The sequence below is a fragment of the Mustela nivalis genome (genome assembly GCF_964662115.1).
Source record: "Mustela nivalis genome assembly, chromosome: 8".
NCBI classification, from domain to species: Eukaryota; Metazoa; Chordata; class Mammalia; order Carnivora; family Mustelidae; genus Mustela; species Mustela nivalis.
Window position 1 is genome coordinate 40071182 of NC_139027.1, and position 21246 is coordinate 40092427.

The following is a 21246-nucleotide window of genomic DNA, read 5'->3' on the forward strand; positions in this document are numbered from 1 at the left end:
CCCACTCCTACTGGGACTTGTGGTTCGGGTGCGGATTCGCGCCTGTGTAGGTCGGGTGGGCGGAGAGTGTCCCACGGGAGCTGAGCCCAGCTAGTGCCATCCTATTCCTCTTTGGCCTGGATCTGCACAGTAGACCCGGAGTAGCAGCTCCGGTCGGGCTTCTGGTGTCTCTTTTTGCAGCCGGCCCACCGCCTCAGCGGCACCTGAAATACCAGCCTCTAGGTGGGCAAATTGAGGCACGAAGAGTTGCGTGCTCTGGCTGCCATCTGCCCTGGTTTCAGGCGGAGTCAGACTGCAGTGTAAACGTGGGAGAGGAAAGGCCAGAGTGAGAACTTGGCCTGGGAGGCCCAGCCCAGGCCTGTGGGCCATTCCGGGCAAGGGGAGGGTCCGGGGACCTTTCAGTTTTTGTTTTTGTTTTTGTTTTTAAGATTTTATTTCTTTGAAAAGTAGGCAGAGAGGCAGGCGGGGTGGGGGTGGGGGCGGCAGGCTTCCTGCTGGACAGAGAGCCTGATGCGGGGCTAGATCCCAAGACCCTGAGATCATGATCAGAGCAAAAGGCAGAGGCTCAACCCACTGAGCCACCCAAGGGCCCCTGCCCTTTCAGTTCTTAAGAGTCTGTGATCAATGATGTCTCGAAATGATGAACAGATTCGCCCAGGACAGACTGAGCACATTAGAGCTGACCAGGGTTGACAGATCAACCCTAGAGAGAGAGATCGGGGAGGAAGGACGTTTCTCCTGAGGAGGAAAAGCAAGAAATGGGACAATCTTGGCCCACAGGTTTCCTTTGAGGATTACATAAATAGGGTTTGGGGGCGGGTTATTATTATTGTTTTTTATTGAAGTAGGTGAAATACAATATGATATTAGTCTCAGGTACAATATAGTGACAGTTCCATATATTAGGGAAGTATCATTATCATTTAGTTACCATCCGGGGATGAGACTGTTTTGTAAACTCTAAAGTCCAGGGCATTGTAAGGGGTTACCATCCTCAGAATTTGAACTTGAGACCCTGGAGAAAAGGCTCTGGTCCTTTAGGACCCTCACTTTAAAAGGGAAGGTACACTCATGTAAGATCTCTCCATCAAGAGAAGCTGGGTGGTAATGAGTCAGGGATGGCCTTACTGCTCAAAAGTTACAAAGCTCTTTGAGTGTTTGTTTGTTGACTGCTTTATTGACTGTACAATTCAGTGTTTTTTAGTACATTCACAGACTTGTGCAACTACCATCACTATCTAATTTCAGAACATTTTCATCACCCCAAAAGGAAACTCCTCCCTATTAGCAGCCACTCCCTAAACCCCACCTTTTTATCTCTTCCAGCCCCAGACAACCATTCATCTATTTATTTCTACAGATTTGCCTGTGCTGGACATTTCATGGAATCATATGATATGTGTTCTTTTGTGATGAGATTCTTTCACTTAGCATAATGTGGTTTTTTTGTTTGTTTTTTGTTTAAAGATTTTTAAAAATTTATTTGAGAGAGAGAGAGTGAGAGAGAGAGAGAGAGCATGAGAGGGGAGAAGGTCAGAGGGACAAGCAGACTCCCCATGGAGCCGGGAGCCCGATGCGGGACTCAATCCTGGGACTCCGGGATCATGACCTGAGCCGAAGGCAGTCGCTTAACCAACTGAGCCACCCAGGCGCCCTACTTAGCATAGGTAGCAGGTAGCAGTACTCCATACTGTTTTTTGCAACTTCTTGTGAGTCTACAATTATTGCAAAATACAACTTCTTTTCTTTAAAGCCAAGTATCTGGAGGGTGAACAGAAGTAGCTTATTACAAGTGAAAGGACTCCCATCTAACATTTGATGCTGCGAAAAGGGTGGGCCCTGGGGAAGGAGGGAGGACAGGGCCTGGTGGGGAGGAAGGGGTCCCTGACTCAGCCCAGCTTCACCTCAGGAGCCTGTGTGCTCTGAGGGTTGGGATGGCCTCACCACCAGGCTCCTAATCCACTCTCTGCCGCTCACTAAGCGGCAAGTTTTTTTGTTTGGTTTTACCTCATTTGGCCTCCATTTCTTCATCTGCAAAATGGGGATAATAAAATCATCTACCTTAGAGAATAAATGGGAAGATTAAAGGGAAAAAAATCGAATAAAGGACAACACCTGGCATATAGTGCCAGCACTCAAGATTGTTAGCTCTTTTTTTTTTTTTTAAGATTTTATTTGTTTGATAGAGAGAGAGAGAGATCACAAGTAGGCAGAGAGGCAGGCAGAGAGAGAGGGGGAAGCAGGCTCCCCACTGAGCAGAGAGCCTGATGCGGGACTCAATCCCAGGACCCTGAGATCATGGCCTGAGCCAAAGGCAGAGGCCTAACCCACTGAGCCACCCAGGCACCCCAAGATTGTTAGCCTTTATCATGAGCTTACAGTGGTATTGAAGACCCAGTGTGACCCTGGCTTTGAGTGGATAAACCAGCCCTTCTTCCTGCCCCTGTCACCCAGTGCCCTTCTTGTCACCACCGTGCACCACTGGAGCTCCTCCTGCCCCATTCTTGCTGGACTGGAAGAGTCCCACTTTCCCAGAGGTCACCAAGAAATTCCACCATGTCACTGCCCAGAATGTCTCTGAGCACCCAAAAGGTTTATTCAGAAAACATGGCGGTCCACACCCCTGGCCATTCCTCAGAGCTGGTTGAAATGATCTAGAAAAATTCATTACAGATCAAATTTAAAGGGTAGATGCATTCCGAGTCAATGCCTTCAAAGGAATATTTTGGGGAATTTGATGTTGGAATTTTTAAGTGTTACAACAGATCCCTGCCAGCTTCCCAGGCTGAGAAAATACGACAGCTCAGCCTGACCTGTGCCTCTAGATTGCATTCCAGGACCCAGAAGGGACTGCTTTGCTGGTGTCTGCATTTTATACATGGGAAATAGACTCAGGGAGGATCATACAACAAGGTAGTTAGAAGCCAGGTTGGGAGCTCCATTAGGGAGACTCTTTTCCAATTTCAAGAAATCCTGAGCCCTGGAAACCAATTCATAAACCTGGGTCCATGGACACAGAAGCAGAGAGCTGGCCATCTTGGATGGCTCCAGACCTTGGCCAGAGACCAAGCAGCCAAATTCAGAAGTCAATGTCAGATGTCTCTCTCTCCTGGTGTTTTTTCAGCCAGATGTTTGTCCTAGAAGTAATTTATTAATAATAATGGTAATAGCACCTTGCATGTGTCCAGGCCTTTATTTTTTTCAAAGAGCTTCCCAAGGATCATCTCACTGCATGCCCACAATACCCCAAGGTAGGATGACGGTGAGAGGAATCTGTGGCTCAAAAGTGTTTTTTTTTTTTAATTTTTAAAATTTTATTTATTTCTTTGACAGAGACAGATCACAAGTAGGCAGAGAGGCAGGCAGAGAGAGGAGGAAGCAGGCTCCCCGCCGAGCAGAGAGCCCAATGCGGGACTCAATCCCAGGATCCTGAGATCACGACCTGAGCTGAAGGCAGAGGCTTTAACCCACTGAGCCACCCAGGTGCCCTGTGGCTCAAAAGTTTTAAGTGACTTTCCCAGGGTGACAAGTATCTTGGGGACACACTAGAATGTGGGAGTTTTGCTTTCTAATCTGCTAATCAGAGTAGAAATCTAGTAAAAAAAATTTTTTACCTGCTAGGTGCTCTGCTGAGTGCTGGCATCTGTAGGGAGCAAGTATTTCTTGTTCTCTTCAAGGTCCTTCCAGCTGGACTAAGAATTAAATTGATGTGAGACAGATTAACAGGAGAAAGTCTAATTTAATAGTGTACATATGGCGAACCTACACAGACTTGGAAATTCCAAGGACAGTCAGGCAAAATGAGATCTAGTTGTCATTCTGAATTAAGAAGGGGGTAGTGTTCTGGGACTTCAAAGGAAAAGAATGCAACTCACAGGAGGATGAAAAAGAGTAAATGTTTGGTCAACAAATGTTTTCTAGGCCACTCAGAAACAACGGGACAGAGAGGACTTTGATCAAATGGGCCCAGGCTAAGTTCCTTCCAGTCTACCATACCTAGTTCACAGTATAATGTTGTTGATGGTGATAGCTGTCTCCCTGGAACAGGTCCTGAACCTAAATTCTTTTAGGCATTTGGGAGGGGAAGGGGGTAAAGAGCTTTTCCTGAATCTGCTGGGTTTTGATTGCTTTTTAACTCAATATGACCTTCATGTTGGTGTGGCCTGCCCTTGGACTCTTCATTTCACAAGAATAATCTGATGTAGCTCCTGGGCTGAGGAAGCCAGCAGTGTGATAGAAGAGGCATGCATGTAGCAGATGATAAAAAGTGATGGCAAGGGGCGCCTGGGTGGCTCAGTGGTTTGGGCTGCTGCCTTCGGCTCGGGTCATGATCTCAGGGTCCTGGGATCGAGCCCCGCATCGGGCTCCCTGCTCCGCGGGAAGCCTGCTTCTCTCTCTCTCTCTCTGCCTGCCTCTCTGCCTACTTGTGATCTCTGTCTGTCAAATAAATGGATAAAATCTTTAAAAAAAAAAAAAAAGTGATGGCAAGAGAACTTTTCAGGGGGACAGAAGTGTTTTATATCTTGGTAGGATATAGGTTTACATGGGTGTTTGTATATGCCAAAACTCATTATGCGTATGCTTTGTTCATCTTGCTGTATATTTTCCCTAAAAATGTAGAAAATGAGAATGCTCTGGGAAGACTATGTCTAGCCAGGTGCTGGCAGGGGGCAACTGTTGGGAAGTGGGCCAGAGGCAAATTAGGTTGCGCATGGGTACAATTCCACCTTTCCTTGTGGGGTGTGGTTGAAAAGTTTTCCCATGGAGGCTGTAGATCAGATGGCCTAGTAGCCTTCATGCCCAGAGCACCTGGGAACTACAGAGGAGGGGGACAGGGATTGCTGCATGTTGCAGGGGACCAATATTTCAACTGAGTGTGCAGGGTGAGCAGTTGGCAAGAGGACAGTTGACAGGGGGAGGGTGGTTTCTGAGCACTGCTCAGTGAAGTGTGGTTGCCTAGCATGGTTCAGATAGAAAGAGGTAGTACCAAGCTTTGAACTGCTTCCCTTCCTCCAAGCCCTATCAGTAGGCCTCAGTGAAATTCAAGCTGGTTGGAATTATTTTTTTAAAGATTTTATTTTTTATTTTTTTTAAGTTTTTTTTTAAATTTATTTGACCGACAGAGATCACAGGTAGGCAGAGACGCAGGCAGAGAGAAAGAGGAGGAAGCAGGCTCCCCGCAGAGCAGAAAGCCCGACTACGACTACGCAGAGCTCTATCTCAGGACCCTGGGATCACAACTGGAGCCCAACCCACTGAACCACCCAGGTGCCCCTGGTTGGAATACTTTTTTAAAAAAATAGGGGCACCTGATTGGCTCAGTCGGTTAAGCAGTTAAGTGTCTGCCTTAGGCTTGGGTCCTGATCTCTGAATCCTGGGATAGAGCCCCATGTCCTCGGCATGCTCAGTGTGGGTCCACTTGGGATTTTTTTTTCTCCCTCTCCCTCTGTCCCCCCCCTGCTCGTGTGCTCTCTCCCTCTCTCAGATATATAAAACAAAATCCTTATTTATTTATTCATCTGAGAGAGAGAGAGAGCACAAGGGGGTGAGGGACAGAAGGAGGGGAAAAGGCAGACTCCCCACTGAGTAGGAGCTCCCTCCCAGGACCTGACCTGAGCCAAAGGTGGACGCTTAACCGACTGAGACCCCCAGACACCCCTAAAAATTTGTTTTAAATTAATTTTATTTATTAATTTTTAAAATAAATTCTACCCCCAACATGGGTCTCAAACTCATGACCAGGACATCAAGAGTCCCAAGCTCTACTGACTGAACTCTCTAGGTGCCCCTAAGCTAGTTGGAAGTTTTTAGGGTTTTTTGTTTTTCAGATTTATTTATTTGAGAGAGAGAACACCTGTGCTAGCAAGCAGGAGAGGGGGGAGGGGCAGAAGGACTCCCCTCTGAGCAGGAGCCCAACCTGGGGCTCAATTCTATGACCCATGAAATCACCACCTGAGGAGAAACCAAGAGTCAGCTGCTGAGCCACCCCAGTGCCCCTAGTTCGAAGTTTTAAAGCTACTTCCAAGAAAGAAGAACAATGTCCTGTTAATCCCCCCGGGGCAGGAGGCCAGGTCCATATCCTGATCGCATTGTGTTTTGTCAGCTGACATCTTTTGGGGTTTGCCGGTGGCTCCTGACTCTCCACTCAGGATCCAGGGTGTAAGTGTGGCCCCTGTGCTGACTCACTTCCTGGAGGGCCTGGCTGACTGTGCAAACACGGGCTGGCCTGTCTTCCTCTGGAGAGAAGGGTGGGAGGTATTGCAGGTCTAGTCCAGGCTTTGAAGCCAGACCAGCCTGGGCGAGAATCCTGCTTCGTGGCTGAACTGGCAATGTGACCCTGGACAAGTCACCCCCTCTGAGCCTCCCTGACCATTCTCTGTCCATGAAGCCTAATGATGAGGGTAGTAGGTCTGAGGACAGAAGCACATCGCGTGTAAAGCCACGGAGTCCACAGTAGGCACTCAAGGGACAGACAGCAGCTGTGAGAGCTTGAGCGAGTCCAAGGCTCAAGGGGCTTGGGGCTGTGGACACTGCCAGCCCTGGCGGAGTTTCCTGCGCGGCCTGCTGTTAGCCTCCTCAATACCCGCTACAATTCTAGGTCCACGTGAGCATCTCTGGCTCCCGACAAGGGACAGGGGCGAGGGACGACTCAGCAGCGCCCCAAGCCGGTTCAGGCCTCCGGGCTCTGACTCGCCCGCGTGCGGGGCGGCGGAGGGTCCCGCCACGGCCACCAGCTACCGGCGAGGCGCTGGCAGGCGAGCAGCGCTCTGGGGTCTGACCCCCGGAGCCAGACTCCGCTACAGGGGTCGGAGGGGCTCTCTTAGCCTGGGGCGCCTCCTCCGGGATCTCGCTTCCCGAAAAAAGGGGCCTTCCCGAAAGGAGAGGCAGGAGGGGGCGGATCCTTGCTAAAGAAATGCTTTATTTTATTCCATCTGTAACAAACTGGGCATTCCCGCTGCGGCAGGCTGGAGGGAGAGGAAAAATGCGAGTCTGGTTAAAAGAAAACCAAACAAACCAAACAAACCACACACACACACACACACACACACACACATACACACACACGGTTTCTGGTTAAAAGAAAACCAAATAAACCAAACAAACCACACACACACACACACACACACACACACAGTTTCCAGTCTGGTCACCAGATGTTTTTGTCGCTCATGGAGTGCTAAGGGGCTTGGATCCCCAGGCTGAGCGACCTGCTCTTTTGTTTTGCCCTTAATTCCCAAACCTCATTTCATGTTTGTGGTAATGGGGCCACCATTGGCCAAGTGAGGCTCAAATGTGGAGAACAGTGACTCCCATTCATCCCGCGTCCTCCGTAACCACAGAGTCAGTACAGAACCAAAGAGCTACTTGTTATGCCCCGGGGCAGACCAGAATCTGTAACCCTTGCTAGGGTGGGACTAAGGGGTGGGGACAAGAGGCGGTGAGGTGTGGTGTGACTTCCCATCCACTTGCCAGCTACACCAAGCTCCTGGTGGGAGGGTCAGGGGCATTACTTCCTGAGGTGCTCAGCACACCTAGTGGGGTCCCCCTACTAAATTCTCTTTTCGGGAAGAAAAATAAGTCTAAGTTTATTAAGCATCTATTTGTTAATTTTATGATCTCATTTAATCTTTGCCTTTATCTTTCTGCCCACTTACAGACTGGGTACGGTGAGGCTCCAGATTAAACATAGCGAGTAAGTAGTCAAACTTTTCAGCTCTTTCTACTCTGCCAGGTTATCTGCCCAGCCACAGGTTCTTGTGGGGACAAAGCTCTTGTGGGTGTTACAGCTCAGATTACCTTGTATTTAAAGCCAGCAGTTTGGGGCACCTGGGTGGCTCAGTGGGTTGAGCCTCTGCCTTTTGCTCTGATCATTATCTCAGGGTATTGGGATGGAGCCCCACATCGGGCTCCCTGCTCTGCAGGGAGCCTGCTTCCCCCCTTTCTCTGCCTGCCTCTCTGCCTACTTGTGATCTCACTTTCTCTTTCAAATAAATCTCTCTTTCTTTCTTAAAAAAGAAAAGGGGAGTATGGGCTCCCCTTTTTTTAAAGCATGGGCTTTAAAAAAAAAAAATGAAAAAGACCAGCAGTTTGACCATGAAGACACTCAGATGTCAGCTAGTCTGCATTCTCCAAATAGTATTTACCATCTTGCTCTGGTCTTGAAATTTTAACACGTGGATTTGACTTCGTTCTGCCTAAACTGCTGCCCCTGGGTGGGGCCTTGCCTCTAAAGGCTGAGCCTTATCTTTAATGAGCCTGTTGACCAGCACTGGGCCAAGGCAGGCCCGAGTCCCTAGAGCCGCATGTGTGGTTGAGTAACTGGGTGCTCACTTTTTCCTGGATCTCGCGCAGACTCTGCATCCCTCCGCATGGATTCAGAAAGAAATGGCAGCTTCCCCCCTTACACTGCCCCTGCCTCCCATTCCTGTGTGACCTGCGTCTTGTCGCACAGGACTGTGGGCAAGCCACTTGTGCTCGCAGGGCCTCAGTCTCCTCCTCTAGAAAGTGTGCAAGCAAGCTGGCCAGACTAGCTCCAGGGTCCTGTGATGTGATGAAGGCAAGATGGCTCCAGGGTTGAGACAGAACCACTCCTTTTTTCTTTTTTTTTTTAAGTAGGCTTTACACCCATGTGGGGCTCCAACTCACAGCCCCGAGATCATGAGTCTACCCATTGAGCCAGCCAAGTGCCCCAAACCACCCTTCCTTTTATTGCCGTCCCTCAGAGTGCCCAGTGCCAGGACTGTGTGTCAGCAAACATCTGGTGAACGAGAAGATGACCCAGGGTAGACTTGGGAGACGTTTTGAATGCAGGACACAGCAAAGAATGTTTTTCTAGACCCCAGATACTCCCTCATTAGTGAGCTTAAAAAAAAAAAAAATCAAATGTATGCATTCAGGGCAAGGAGAAAGGCAAGTCTGAGGGAGGAGGAAGAAGTCACTGCAGAGGCAGTGACCCCACCCAGGAAATATGACTAACCCAGCTGAGGCTGGGGCTGGTAGAGAGGTCCGCCTGCGGCTGGTGAGTGTGGTAGCTCTCCTGGGGCTCTCCTCGCAGGTCCCAGACTCAGAGGCTACCCTGGCCTGCAGCCGCCTGAGGCCACTATGGGGAAACCACCGCATCCGGAGTGGACGTTAGCACCCCATGCCCCGCCGGATGCCAGCAAGGAGCCAAGCTGTCAGCATCCCCTGCTGGGCCCCAGTGCTCGCCCTTCTCCATTGAAGCCGGCTGGCCCCTCAGCACGGCCCCCCTCCCCGGGCGGGAGGGGACCAGGCTCCACGGGGGCGGGGGCGGAGCCAGGCGGGGCAGGTGGGCGGGGCAGCCCCGCCCGGGACCTCGGGAAGTGAGAAGTTGGGTGGGGCGGGCTGGGAGGAAGAATCTGAAAAGCAGAAGTGCCAGGAAGGAGCGCTGCGGAAAGGTGAAAATGGCTGGGAGGGTGAGGGAGAGCCGGCCCCTGGGACTTCTCCCTGGGACCCTCTAACGCGGGCAGGGGAGGGTTGGCTACCAGGGTCTGGAAGCAGAGACTCACATTTCTGGAAGCCGCTTTGTCCGGGACCGGTGTCCCCCAGCCCGCTGTCCTGGCAGCTTTGTGCCAGGCTCCAGGTACATTTATGGTCTGTCTGGAGCCCCAAGGATGCCCCGGAGGAGGGCGGGTTGTGCCTAGGATACTGAGGACGCACTGCTGGGTCAGGCGTGTCCTGCCTGGCTGGAGAGGAGGTGCAGATATCCTGACAGATTTGAGGATGCGGGTCCCTGAGATTGGACTGGCCTGATTGTAGACGGGTGGGCTGCAGTGGTTGCGGGAGAGGGCAGAGAATTTGAATTCAAATTGTAGCACAGCCCATTATTTTGCAAATTCTGTGAGACCTCAGCCGAGGGTCTGCTCCGGAGCCTGGGGTAGAAGAAGGAGAGGAAGTAGGGAGGGAAAGGTGGAGGAGGTTTGAGAGTAGGAGCTCCACTTGGTGTCAGGGAAAAGAGCACTAGCTAGGGATTCCCCAGGCAAGGCCTCTGGACCCAGCTCCCCCCTGCCCCCGGGAATGCCCCTGTCCCAGGCTGGGGGGACCTGCTGTCATTTCTAGTGTTGACGCTTACTCTGCCTCCCTTACTTGAGGAGTGAGGTAGGGCTGTTTCATTTCACAACTAGAGGCAAATGGACCACGAGGTGAAGGGACCTTTTTGGATCAAAAATCAGTGTCTTGAGGGGGGCGGAGATAGCACAGGAGGGCAGGCAGGGACAGCTGTTGGGCGACAGTTGTCAAGCATTGCCTTAAAGGTCTGCATCACAGCAGCTCCCCCACTCCCCAGGCTCCCCAGGCTGTCCTCAAAGGCGGGATCCTAAGGAAGTCAGGGCTGTTTGAGGGCCAAGCCCGTGTGCACCCTCCCCCACTCCTGGCCTCAGGATAGTCTCTCTGGATTCCCCAGCCTCTGCTTTCTGGCTCTAGGGCTGTTGTAACCTGTCCCAGCCTGTGAAATCCCGTGCTCTCTTGGGCTCCCGCTGCGCTGCTCTCGGAATCACAGCCCTACAAGTCCTAGTTATCCTGTATGTCCTCTGAGCTCCCGCAGGGTGCCCAGCACAGGGTGGGGTTTATAGCGGCAGAAAAGTTTTCCCTTCTTCCCTTCTAGATTCTGGTCTAGTACATTGATACAAGACAGATTAACAGGAGAAAAACAGTTTAATCACGTGTATACCTCCTGTATACTTGGGAGAGACCCAGGAAAACACCCTGAAATGATTGAAGCCATTCGAAATACCATTAAATACCATCTTATGTTAAAGAAAAAAGATGTTGGGGGTTAGTTACAGGAGGTTACCAGGAAAGGCATAATGAACAAGGGAAAGATTGTTACGAAGATTTAAGTGGCTGCTTCCCCCTTTGATAAGTTGCTACAGTCATCCCCCCCTCCCTTCCTGATGCCGTGGGGAGACACCCTTACCAAGGGAGATTTCCCTTATAAGAGTAAATGTCTCTTACCAAGGACAACTTCTACTTCGTTTTCAGAATGTTACCTATGTCTGCTACTTCTTAAAAATAGCCGGTTTAAAATATGCCAAAGAGGCTTATTTGGGGATGGTATATTTTGCCCCCATCAGGTTCTAGCTATGTTCAGAGAGGCAAAATACTGTCTCCGCCCCAAGGGCCTTTATAGCCTAGTAGGGGAGGTAGGCAGATCCATAACTCAGAGTACTCCGAGAGTGGGAAGAAGCAAAGGTTTTAAGGTAAGAGGTATTTGTGGAAGAGGCTATCCTGTGAGGTGGTAAGTTCCCCATCACCAGAAGTGTGCAAGAGGAGGATGGTGAGGGATGCTGTAGAAGAGATTCCTGCACTGTGTACGAATGGGCATGTGTTGGGAGGCAGATGCGGAACAGGATTAGATAAGTATTTAGGTCCTTTCTAACGCTGACATCTGTGATTCTATGACATTGCCCACTTAGGGGAAGTTTGTGGCGCCACTGGGTGTGATGGCTCCCGACTGCTCTGTCTCCTCCAGGTAGACCATGAGACATGGGTTGTTCTTTCTCATTTCTGTGCCCCCACCATCACTTTGCCCAGTGCCAAGCTCCCAGTGTAGACTTTGTATGGAATTGCACGGAGCCTGTCTTGGGCTGTTGGAGGAATACAGGCGTGTCAGTTGAGTCTGCGGCTCTGGCTGAGATGTGAAGCTGCCAGATCATCCTAATAGACAACCTGCAGGTAGAGACTGGAGTATCTGCTCCTGAGTGAGAGGGCTGGGAGTACTCCCGGAAAAGACTGCCGAACGTTCTGGCAGGCTCATTGGACAGCTGGGGTTTGGTCTGGGCCTGGAGGGTGGTGGGGCTTCACTGGACTTGAGGGTAGGTATGTGCACACTGGGCAAGCTCAAGCTGCTGTGGGCTTGGGCAGAGTCGCTGGAAGGGAGAGGTGTCTGATGGCCCCTAGAGCAGAAGGCCAAGCGGCAGGGATCTGACGGGATGGCAGGTGTTCCCGCCTCGACCTGAACTTTAGAGTCTCCCTGGGACTTCTCACACCTGCCCTCCATCCCGACTCCACCCTGGGAACTATGATTTCAACTGTTCTGGTGTGTGGCCTGGACACTGGGATATTTTTTTGAACTCGATGATTCTAATGTACAGGCAGGTGTGAGATGCCTTTCTGGCCAGTTAACGGGCAGCAGAAAATCACCTGGAACGTATGTTCAAAATGCAGATGCACAGGCCCCACTCCACACCTCTGTGATCAAAATCTCCAGGCCTGGGGCTGGGGCAGCTGTGTTTTTATAAGATCCCAAGCTAATTTGAACAGGCAGGGAGGATGATGAAGAAGCAGGTGGCCAAGTGGGTCCCGGAGACCCACAGTTCCGATGGGGGGCTGCCTGCTTCGGAGGTATGGCCTGAGCTCCCCGGTCAGGGACATAAAAGGAAAAATAGTAAAGCTCACAATTGGCCCTCTTGTTCACACTATCTCTCCCTGCTGGCTGGGGCGTGGGACAGCCGCCCCACCATTTCAGACCTGAGTCACAGGCTGAGCGGCCTGTGGCAAGGGATGTGGGCAAGCATGTGACCTTTTGTGGAATGGAGGAACATTAAAGGTTCCCTCCCCAAATTTCCCCTCATTGCCTCCTGCTTTGGGAAAGAGTGATTCCAAACAATGCCTTCAGCTCTGCTGTGAGTTAGGAATGGAAAAGAAGTGATGATTCCCTTGGTTTTTGACAGCCATTACCACTGCTCCTGTTTTCCCTCCGTTTTCTGCTCAGACCCAACACCCTCTCCTCTCCTGCTTATCCCCTAAGGATGGCTCTTCACCCTTCCTGCTTCTCCAGGCCCCAAAAAGCTCCCCATGGTGCCCATTTGTCTCTTCACCCTGAAATTCCCCAGGCCCTTACCCTGAGTAACAGATGCTGTTCACCTGCACAGCGTGAATTGTGTTACAGTGCTGGCTAGTGTGGGCTGTGCATTTTAAGCCAAGAAAGAAAAAAAGAAGCTGTGTAGTAATAGGAACATAGGAAACAGATGGTAAGCGAAGCTGTAGCTATTGCATTTGCTGATTTAAAAATATATATATATATATTTTTTTGAAATATTTGCCTTTACCATTTCCCTCTTGAGTAACTTGTCCAAAAAAGACTGCTTTCACTGACCTATAGAATAACATGACATTTGAGGTGTGGGGGAGGAAAAATTTCCTCAGTCCCTCAAGGTCCTTCTAGAATCAGGTACACGCTAATTTTCTTTTCTATAATATATTTATCTTGTTTTTTATATCAGGATAATGCTGGGGGCATAGAATGAATTGGGAAAGTTCTCTCTCCTATTTTCTGGAAAATGGAATTGGTACTTTGTCTTCTTTAAAGTTTTGGTAGAATGTACCATGCCTTGGGGGTCCCTTGGGTGGCTAGTTGAGCATCCAACTCTTGATTTCAGTTCAGATCATGATCCCAGGATCTTGGGATCGAACCCTGCCCAGCAGGGAGTCTGCTTCTCCCTTTCCCTCTCTCTCAAAGAAAGAAAGGAAGAATGAAAAGAAAAAAAAAAAAAAAGAATGTACCATGACTTGGAATGGAGGCAGAGGGTTAAGTACAAATTCAGTTTCTTTAATAGATATGAAAACTATTCAGGTAGTCTATTTTTTCTTGATTGAATTTTCATAATTTATATCCTTCAAGGAATTTTCCCATTTCATATATGTTGTTGAATATATTGGCATAAGTTTTTGTAATATTCTCTTTGTCCTTTTAATATTTGTAGAATCTGTAGTGAATCATTCTCTTATTTCTGAATTGGAAATTTCTGTCTTTTCTTTTTCCTAATCAGTTTATCTAAAGGCTCATCAGTTTTATTGGTTTTTTTTTTTTTTCAAAAACCAGCTTCTTGGGGTACCTGAGTACCCCTGGGCTCAGTGGGTTAAAGCCTCTGCCTTTGGCTCAGGTCATGATGCCAGGGTCCTGGAATCGAGCCCACATCGGGCTCTCTGCTAAGCAGGGAGTCTGCTTCCCCTCTCTCTGCCTACTTGTGATCTCTGTCAAATAAATAAATTAAATCTTTTTTTTTTTTTAAAGATTTTATTTATTTATCAGAGAGAGAGGGGGAGAGAGCGAGCACAGGCAGACAGAATGGCAGGCAGAGGCAGAGGGAGAAGCAGGCTCCCCGCTGAGCAAGGAGCCCGATGTGGGACTCGATCCCAGGACGCTGGGATCATGACCTGAGCCGAAGGCAGCTGCTTAACCAACTGAGCCACCCAGGCGTCCCTAAATAAATTAAATCTTAAAAAAAAAAACCCAGCTTCACTGATTTTCTCTCCATATATATATTTCTATTTCTATTGATTTCTGCTCTTATTTTTATTATTTCATTTCTTCTGATTATTCTGGGTTTAATTTTCTTTTCCTTCTCTGGCATTGTTATGGTGGGAACTTAAGTTATTGATTTTTTACTTTTCTAATATAAGCAGTTATTGCTTAAAGAGCTGTATGTCAGTCAGTCTCGTGTAAGGACCAGAGTTAGGGTTCTGGAAGCAGAGGAGAGGTATGGCTGTGAAGTCACAGCAAGAGAAAGACATTGGCCCAGGAGTCAGAAACCTAGTTTTCACTAGCCTCTAACAAGCTTTGTACTTTGATTTTCTGAGCCTCAGTGTCTTTGCCTGCATAATGGAGCCAGGGTAATCTCTTGGGCTCTTGCGATGAAATTGTTAATGAATATGATAGCATTTGACACCTGGAAAGGCCTCCCCAGACCAAAGTGAAGGGTGGTTATCATAACATTTGTAATCATAACGGCTTCTTCTGTCTTTCTAGAACCGGCAACAGCATGTACACACGCCTCCCCCAGAGGTAGGCTATATGCCCCATCCCCTTTCCCTTCTCCCCTTCTGCCTCAAGGACTGCCCTCCTCACAGCATCCCTCATGCCCACACCACAGTGTCCTGCCCACCCCGGTCCTCCCCGGTGTCTGCTTGGGCCCACTCCTCCTGGGCCCTGGCCACCACCACCCCCCTGCTTCCCTCCTGCAGCGGCTCTCCGTTCCCAGCCTCAGTGCAGGATCCTGGCCTGCATGTATGGCGGGTGGAGAAACTGAAGCCAGTGCCTGTAGCACGTGAGAGCCAGGGCGTCTTCTTCTCAGGGGACTCCTACCTCGTGCTGCACAATGGCCCGGAAGAGCTGTCCCACCTGCACCTGTGGATAGGTAAGGAGGCTGCGGGCCAAGCTGGGGGTGTGGCCCCGGCGGGAGCTGGGGCTGGCATGGGTCTCACGGGCCTTGCCTGCCCTTCCCCGCCCCTGCAGGCCAGCAGTCCTCCCGGGACGAGCAGGGGGCCTGCGCTATGCTGGCCGTGCATCTCAACACCCTGCTTGGGGAGCGGCCCGTGCAGCACCGAGAGGTGCAGGGCAATGAGTCCGACCTCTTCATGAGCTACTTCCCACGTGGCCTCAAGTACCAGGTCAGAGCCCACCTTCTGGCACCCTTAGCCTGCAGCCTCTCTCCAAGCCACTCCTCCTTCCAGCCAGTTCTCACCCTGCAGGAGGCCCAGGCGCCCTCAGGCCTGGGTCCTCCCCACTTTCCACCCATCCCCCGCTGGCAGGGGCTGTGGAGGATTGGGGGGCTCCCATCAGCCTGCTAAGGTTGGCTGGTCTGGGCTGCAGGAGGGCGGAGTGGACTCAGCATTTCACAAGACCTCCCCCGGGGCCGCTCCAGCTGCCATCAAGAAACTGTACCAGGTGAAGGGGAAGAAGAACATCCGGGCCACCGAGCGGGCACTGAGCTGGGACAGCTTCAACACCGGGGACTGCTTCATCCTGGACCTGGGCCAGGTGAGCAGGCTGGCAGGGCTGAGCGCCATGTGGGCACCCGGCTTTTAAGAGTGCCAGAGAGCGGGAGAGAAGCCGCTCCAGCCTTTAGAAAACATCTTAAAAACATTCAGAAAGACAGAAACCTTCCTCTGCCGTCTAGCCAGTGTCTCTAACACAGCAGCCCACCATCTCCTCCTCTTGGAGCCTTTGTAACTCCGAGGTCGTGCCAGCCAGACTTCCCATTCATTTGTCCGCTCAGCCCTTCACTCAGGGAGTCTCTGATGCCTACTCAGAGCCTGCCGGGGGACCACAAATGGCTTGCTCTGGGAAGGCAGCCCCCACAGGCCTGTCACCTGCTGTAATGCTCCCTGGGATGCGATGAGGACTCCGAGCAGGACCTGTGCTGAGGGGTGCTTGGGTCCGGGAGGGCTCCCTCTAGCGGGCGCTGACGCCACTGTCCCAGGCAGGAGCCATCTGACTAGACCGTCTCGAAGGGGGACTTGCCTTTCCCGGTGAAGGGACAGGCGAGGTGAGGCTGAGGCACTGAAGGGGGAGAGGTGCAGAAACACATGCTGACGGCAGGGAGGGGACTAGCTGGGCTGAGACCCTGAGTGGGGACAGGAGCTGTGGGAGCGAAAATTGTTGCGGAGCCTGAGACCCAGGTCCTGAGACTTTTGGAGGAGTCTGGACTGCACCTTGTACTGAAGGCTCCAGGCAGGCAGCCCACCTCGGGCAGTGTGTGAGGAGGGTGAGCAGTAGTGAGTGGAGGGAGGAGACCAGCGCAGCAGGGTGCAGGTGGTGGTGTGAGATACGGGGCTCCAGGGTGCCAGTCACCCCTTCCCTCACTCATTCGTTCATTCTTTCATTCATTCATTCATATTTAATACGTGTCTGGATATGTGCCAGTCTCTGTTTAAGTACTGGGCACACGGCTGTGAACAAAGCAAAGCAAAGCAAAACACTCCTGGCCTAGTGAAGCTTACTTTCTAGTCAGGGGAGATAGATTACAGACAAGATCAAGACTTTATGTATTTGCGGGTGAGCCTTGGGGAGAAAAGGAAAGCAGGAGGGACATAGGCTGGCCACAGAAACACTCGCAAAAAGTGTTGTGTCGTCTTAGATGGTCTTGCCCCCAGGGGCAGGTCTTCAGGACTGCCCCCACACACACATGCGCACAACAGGCTGGATACAGGCAGTTGAGCCTCCCCACTTCCCTCCAGAACATCTTCGCTTGGTGTGGTGGCAAGTCCAACATCCTGGAGCGCAACAAGGCACGGGACCTGGCCCTGGCCATCCGGGACAGTGAGCGGCAGGGCAAGGCCCAGGTGGAGATTGTCACGGATGGGGAAGAGCCCGCTGAGATGATCCAGGTTGGGGGACATTGGGGTGGGCAGCTGGGAGAAGCTGTGGGGAGGAGGGTGGTCAGGAGAGGAGGGTGGGGGTGGGGATGGGTGGTCTGGGGGTACTGCTTAGGGCTATGGCTTCTTACAGGGTGCCTTGTGCGATTTAGAATAAAGTGCCCCTCTGGGTGGATGGACCAGTGCCCTGGCAGGTGGACTGGGCTGGACCCAGCCCTCACTCGCCTCTGCTGGGTGCCCTTGTGCAGGACATGGTTTGCCTCCCCCAGACGCGGTAGCCTCAGGCATGATGGGTTGGGAAGGTCTGGGGCAGATGCCCAGGAGTCCCTGGAAACCTGGCCTGCTGTGGCCCCTCTAGGTCCTGGGCCCCAAGCCAGCTCTGAAGGAGGGCAACCCCGAGGAAGACCTCACAGCTGACCGGACAAACGCCCAGGCCGCAGCTCTGTATAAGGTGGGCACTCTGGGCCTGCCCTGGGCCGGGGCAGGGTGTGCTGAAGGGAGAGGGGGAAGCCCAGGGAAGGTTGGGCCATGCAGCAGGGTGGCTTATCTGGGACTCCGAGCGGGGTGACGATGGGAAACAGATGGATGCCTGGCCCTTCTGAGGAGATAAAGACCACTTCACTTCTCCCCCATTCTTGGAAAAGGAAGTGTGAAACCAATGCTGAGCTTTACTTTTTGGGGTTTGTTCCATTCACTTGTGATTTGGAGTCCACTTAATTTCCTTGGCGCTGCAGTGACTGAGGTGACATGAGGGTCGGTGTGCCCAGTCTCCTCTCTGCTCCTTGGGCTGGGGCCATGAGTGGGGACCTTGAGGGCTGTGGTCTAGGGGCGGAGGTTAGGGCTGTGTGCTGGGGGCAGCGGGTAGGATCTGGCACTGCCCGTCCTCCCCCAGGTCTCCGATGCCACCGGACAGATGAACCTGACCAAGGTGGCCGACTCCAGTCCCTTTGCCCTTGAGCTGCTGCTGTCTGATGACTGCTTTGTGCTGGACAACGGGCTCTGTGGCAAGATCTACATCTGGAAAGGTACACGTGGCTTCTCCATTCTAGCCTGAGGCCCCTGCAGCTGCTCAGACCTGGGCATGCTTCCCATTCTGGGGCTCAGCCTGCCTGATTGCTTTCAAAAACAGCACCAGGGAGCTGCTGAGCCTTTTCTCTCTGCTGTTCCCACCCCTAAATCCCAGGCAGGGGTTCTGAAGTATCAGCAAGCCTTAGAATCACCGGAGGGCCTATTAGAATGGATGGCTGGACACCCCCCCTCCAAAGAATTTGCATATCTAACTGGTTCCCAGGCCTTGCTGCTGGTCCAGGATCACATTTTGGGGCCTGCTGTCCTAGAGCACCCCTAGGCCTTCAGGGCTGTTGGGACCCCAGTCTTGCCATTCTGCCTTGGGGTATGACAGAAACTTTTGATAAATTAAATCTCACTTGGTGCCCTGGGAAATGAACTAGTAGAACTTGTTTTTCCCAAGAAATTACATTGGCTGGAGATAGAAACACTGTTGTGTACAAGCTTGTTCACTTGGTTTAACTCCAAAAATGTTGAAACAAATCCCTGAGTCTCCGACTGACCCTGGGAACTTCTTTCTCCATGCTTCTCTTTTCTCGAGCGTGTCTTACCTCCCTGACCAGATTATAATCTTCCTGAGAGCAGGAACAATATCATCTCCAGTGTTGTGGCGAAATAGCATTTGCTCATTAAATATTTGTGGGGGCAACCAAAGCCCAGAGAAACCTGCAGCCTAGCCTGGGGAGGAAGATGGGGAGGGATTAGGTGGTCCCAGGGTAGCTGCTACTGGCCAGTAATACTCCGGGCTCGGGTAAGAGCCAGAGCAGCAAGGAGCTGCTCTCCTTGCTTTCTGTGAGCTGGGGCGGGGATGGTAGGAGACCGGGCACTGGGGCTGCCTTTTCCCCTCTTGTCACAAGGTACCTTTCCCATGGGACCAGTTCCGAGCTTGAGGGGTTCCCACATGCCCACGGAAGGGAATTTAACCCCAAGTAAAGAACTGAATCATTTTGGAAAGAAAAACCAGAGAAGAAAAACAAATAAAAACAAGAAAACTGGGGCGCCTGGGTGGCTCAGTTGGTTGAGCAACTGCCTTCGGCTCAGGTCATGATCCCGGACTTCCAGGATCGAGTCCCGCATCGGGCTCCCAGCTCCTTGGGGAGTCTGCTTCTCCCTCTGACCTTCTCCTCTCTCATGCTCTCTCTCACTCATTCTCCCTCAAATAAATAAAATCTAAAAAACAAAACAAACAAACAAAAAAAAACAAGAAAACTTGGAGCTAGCAAGAGAAGTATCTTGCCTTACCCAGAGCACATCTTGCACTAACAGGATTGCCCACAGGAGGGGATGAATAACTGTATGGTCTTGCTTTTTATAAGCTCTGGCATCATGGGAGTAAGGTAATAATAAATCACACCCTTTTGTCCTATTTAGGTTTACACAAAAGGCTTGATACTTGCTGATACTCGTCAACAGTACAGTTGACAGATTCCAGCAGTAAGGGGTCCTGGATGGGGCTCTCGATGTAGAGTCTCATGCCATGGGGGAACACTAACTGAGCATCCATGGGGCCCTGGTCTGAGCAGAAGGTTTCCATTAGAGCAGGCAGAAAGAAGAGTTTCCATCCCATTTGGAGCTGCCAGATTAGGAGAAGTCTCCAGGCCTGACTTCACACCTCCAGACTCCTCAGCATCTTAGCACCTCCTGGTCCATTTATTTGAGAAGCTGCCAGCTATCTATGGACTGCCCTCCCCCCATCGCTTTCCTTGAAAAAATGGGATGTATGCTAGAGAGGGTCCCTGCTCTTTTTAAAAAATTCCCCTTCCCATTGACCCAGGGCGAAAAGCTAACGAGAAGGAGCGGCAGGCGGCTCTCCAAGTGGCTGAGGACTTCATCTCCCGCATGCGATATGCCCCCAACACTCAGGTGAGGAGACACCTGGTACCCCCCTCCCCCTCCTGGGGCTCTTCCTGTGGCCCCCTAACCTGCAGAGTGGACAAGAAGGGCTGGAAATCCTCGGGCACAGTCAGGAACAGTCAGGCCTCCCTATGGGCCCCTCCAGGTTGAAAGCCCTTTTAATCCTTCAACATTTACACTTGATCTTAGCCAAAAGGCCGAGAAGCGATAATCCTTCAACATTTAAAAGTACATAGTGTTTTCTCCTCCTTTTTAAAAGATTTATTTATCTGAGTGAGAGCGAGCTCGCACACGAGCGTGATGGGGGAGGGGCAGAGGGAGAGAAGGAAGGAGCGCATCGGACTCTGCTCAATGTGGACTCGATCTCACGACCCTGAGACCATGACTTGAGCCGAAACCAAGAGTCGGATGCTCAGCTGAGACACCCAGGCATCCCAAAAGTACACATTTTCTGAGGGGACGTTGGGCAGCCCTCCTCTGGCAGCCCAGAGAGCCTGGTGCAGGCAGCGTGTGTGCCTCCTCTGGGCCCTGGTCTCCGGCTTGTCCTGCCCCTGTTGCCCCAGCACAGTGACTCCATGAGTCATTCCAAGGGGAGCTGATAAGGCTCAGAGATGACAGCTGCATCTCTTGGACTATGCACCCAAGTGCTTGAAGCCATCTGTTTTCTCAGCTGTGTCCCCTCTCTTGGCTTATTTCTTGGCCAGGAGCATCAGTGACCTGGGCGGCCATGTGGACTCAGGCCTGGCACCCAGTACCCTGCTCCACAGCTCCGCTAGGGCCTTGCCTGGTGGAACCTCGTGAGCTAGACTTCTCCCCCGGTCTTCCTGCAGGTGGAGATTCTGCCCCAGGGCCGCGAGAGCCCCATCTTCAAGCAATTCTTCAAGGACTGGAAATGAGGGTGTGCGCCTCCCTGACCCCCGCCTCCTGCCTGCTTTCTCCTCTTCTGGCTGCCTGGTCAGTGCAGAGGTGGCCCCGAGGCTGTCCAATAAAGATGAGTGCTTTTCTGACCCTCTGCCCTCACCACCTGCCCTGAGCTAATCCTCACTCCCCCGCTTGCCATCAGGGCTCATCCAGGGGCTGGGGCAGAGGAGGGCCCGGCAATCCCCTGTCGTCCCACTCAGGGGCTGGGACAGACTTTCGAAGCAGTGAGGCCCAGAGCTCCAGACAGCTGGTGAGGACTTCGGGGAGCCTGGTGGGGAGGAGGCATAG

At 51.7% G+C, this 21246-nt stretch overlaps 1 protein-coding gene across 3 annotated transcripts; it reads left to right on the plus strand.

Moving 5' to 3' along the window:
- Window positions 1-8968: 8968 nt before the first annotated feature.
- Window positions 8969-21044, plus strand: CAPG (capping actin protein, gelsolin like). 3 transcript variants are annotated; one of them, XM_082743503.1, is made up of 10 exons: window positions 8969-9019; window positions 14768-14803; window positions 14983-15155; window positions 15254-15408; window positions 15611-15778; window positions 16978-17127; window positions 17474-17566; window positions 18008-18140; window positions 19958-20046; window positions 20868-21044. In XM_082743503.1, exons 2-10 carry the CDS (start codon window positions 14781-14783, stop codon window positions 20931-20933), a joined length of 1050 nt encoding a protein of 349 aa, XP_082599629.1. In that variant the 5' UTR covers window positions 8969-9019; window positions 14768-14780; the 3' UTR covers window positions 20934-21044. The 3 variants fall into 3 exon arrangements, with proteins under 3 accessions (XP_082599629.1, XP_082599627.1, XP_082599628.1); XM_082743501.1 differs by lacking the exon at window positions 8969-9019 and adding an exon at window positions 9285-9416; XM_082743502.1 differs by lacking the exon at window positions 8969-9019 and adding an exon at window positions 9375-9601.
- Window positions 21045-21246: the final 202 nt, after the last annotated feature.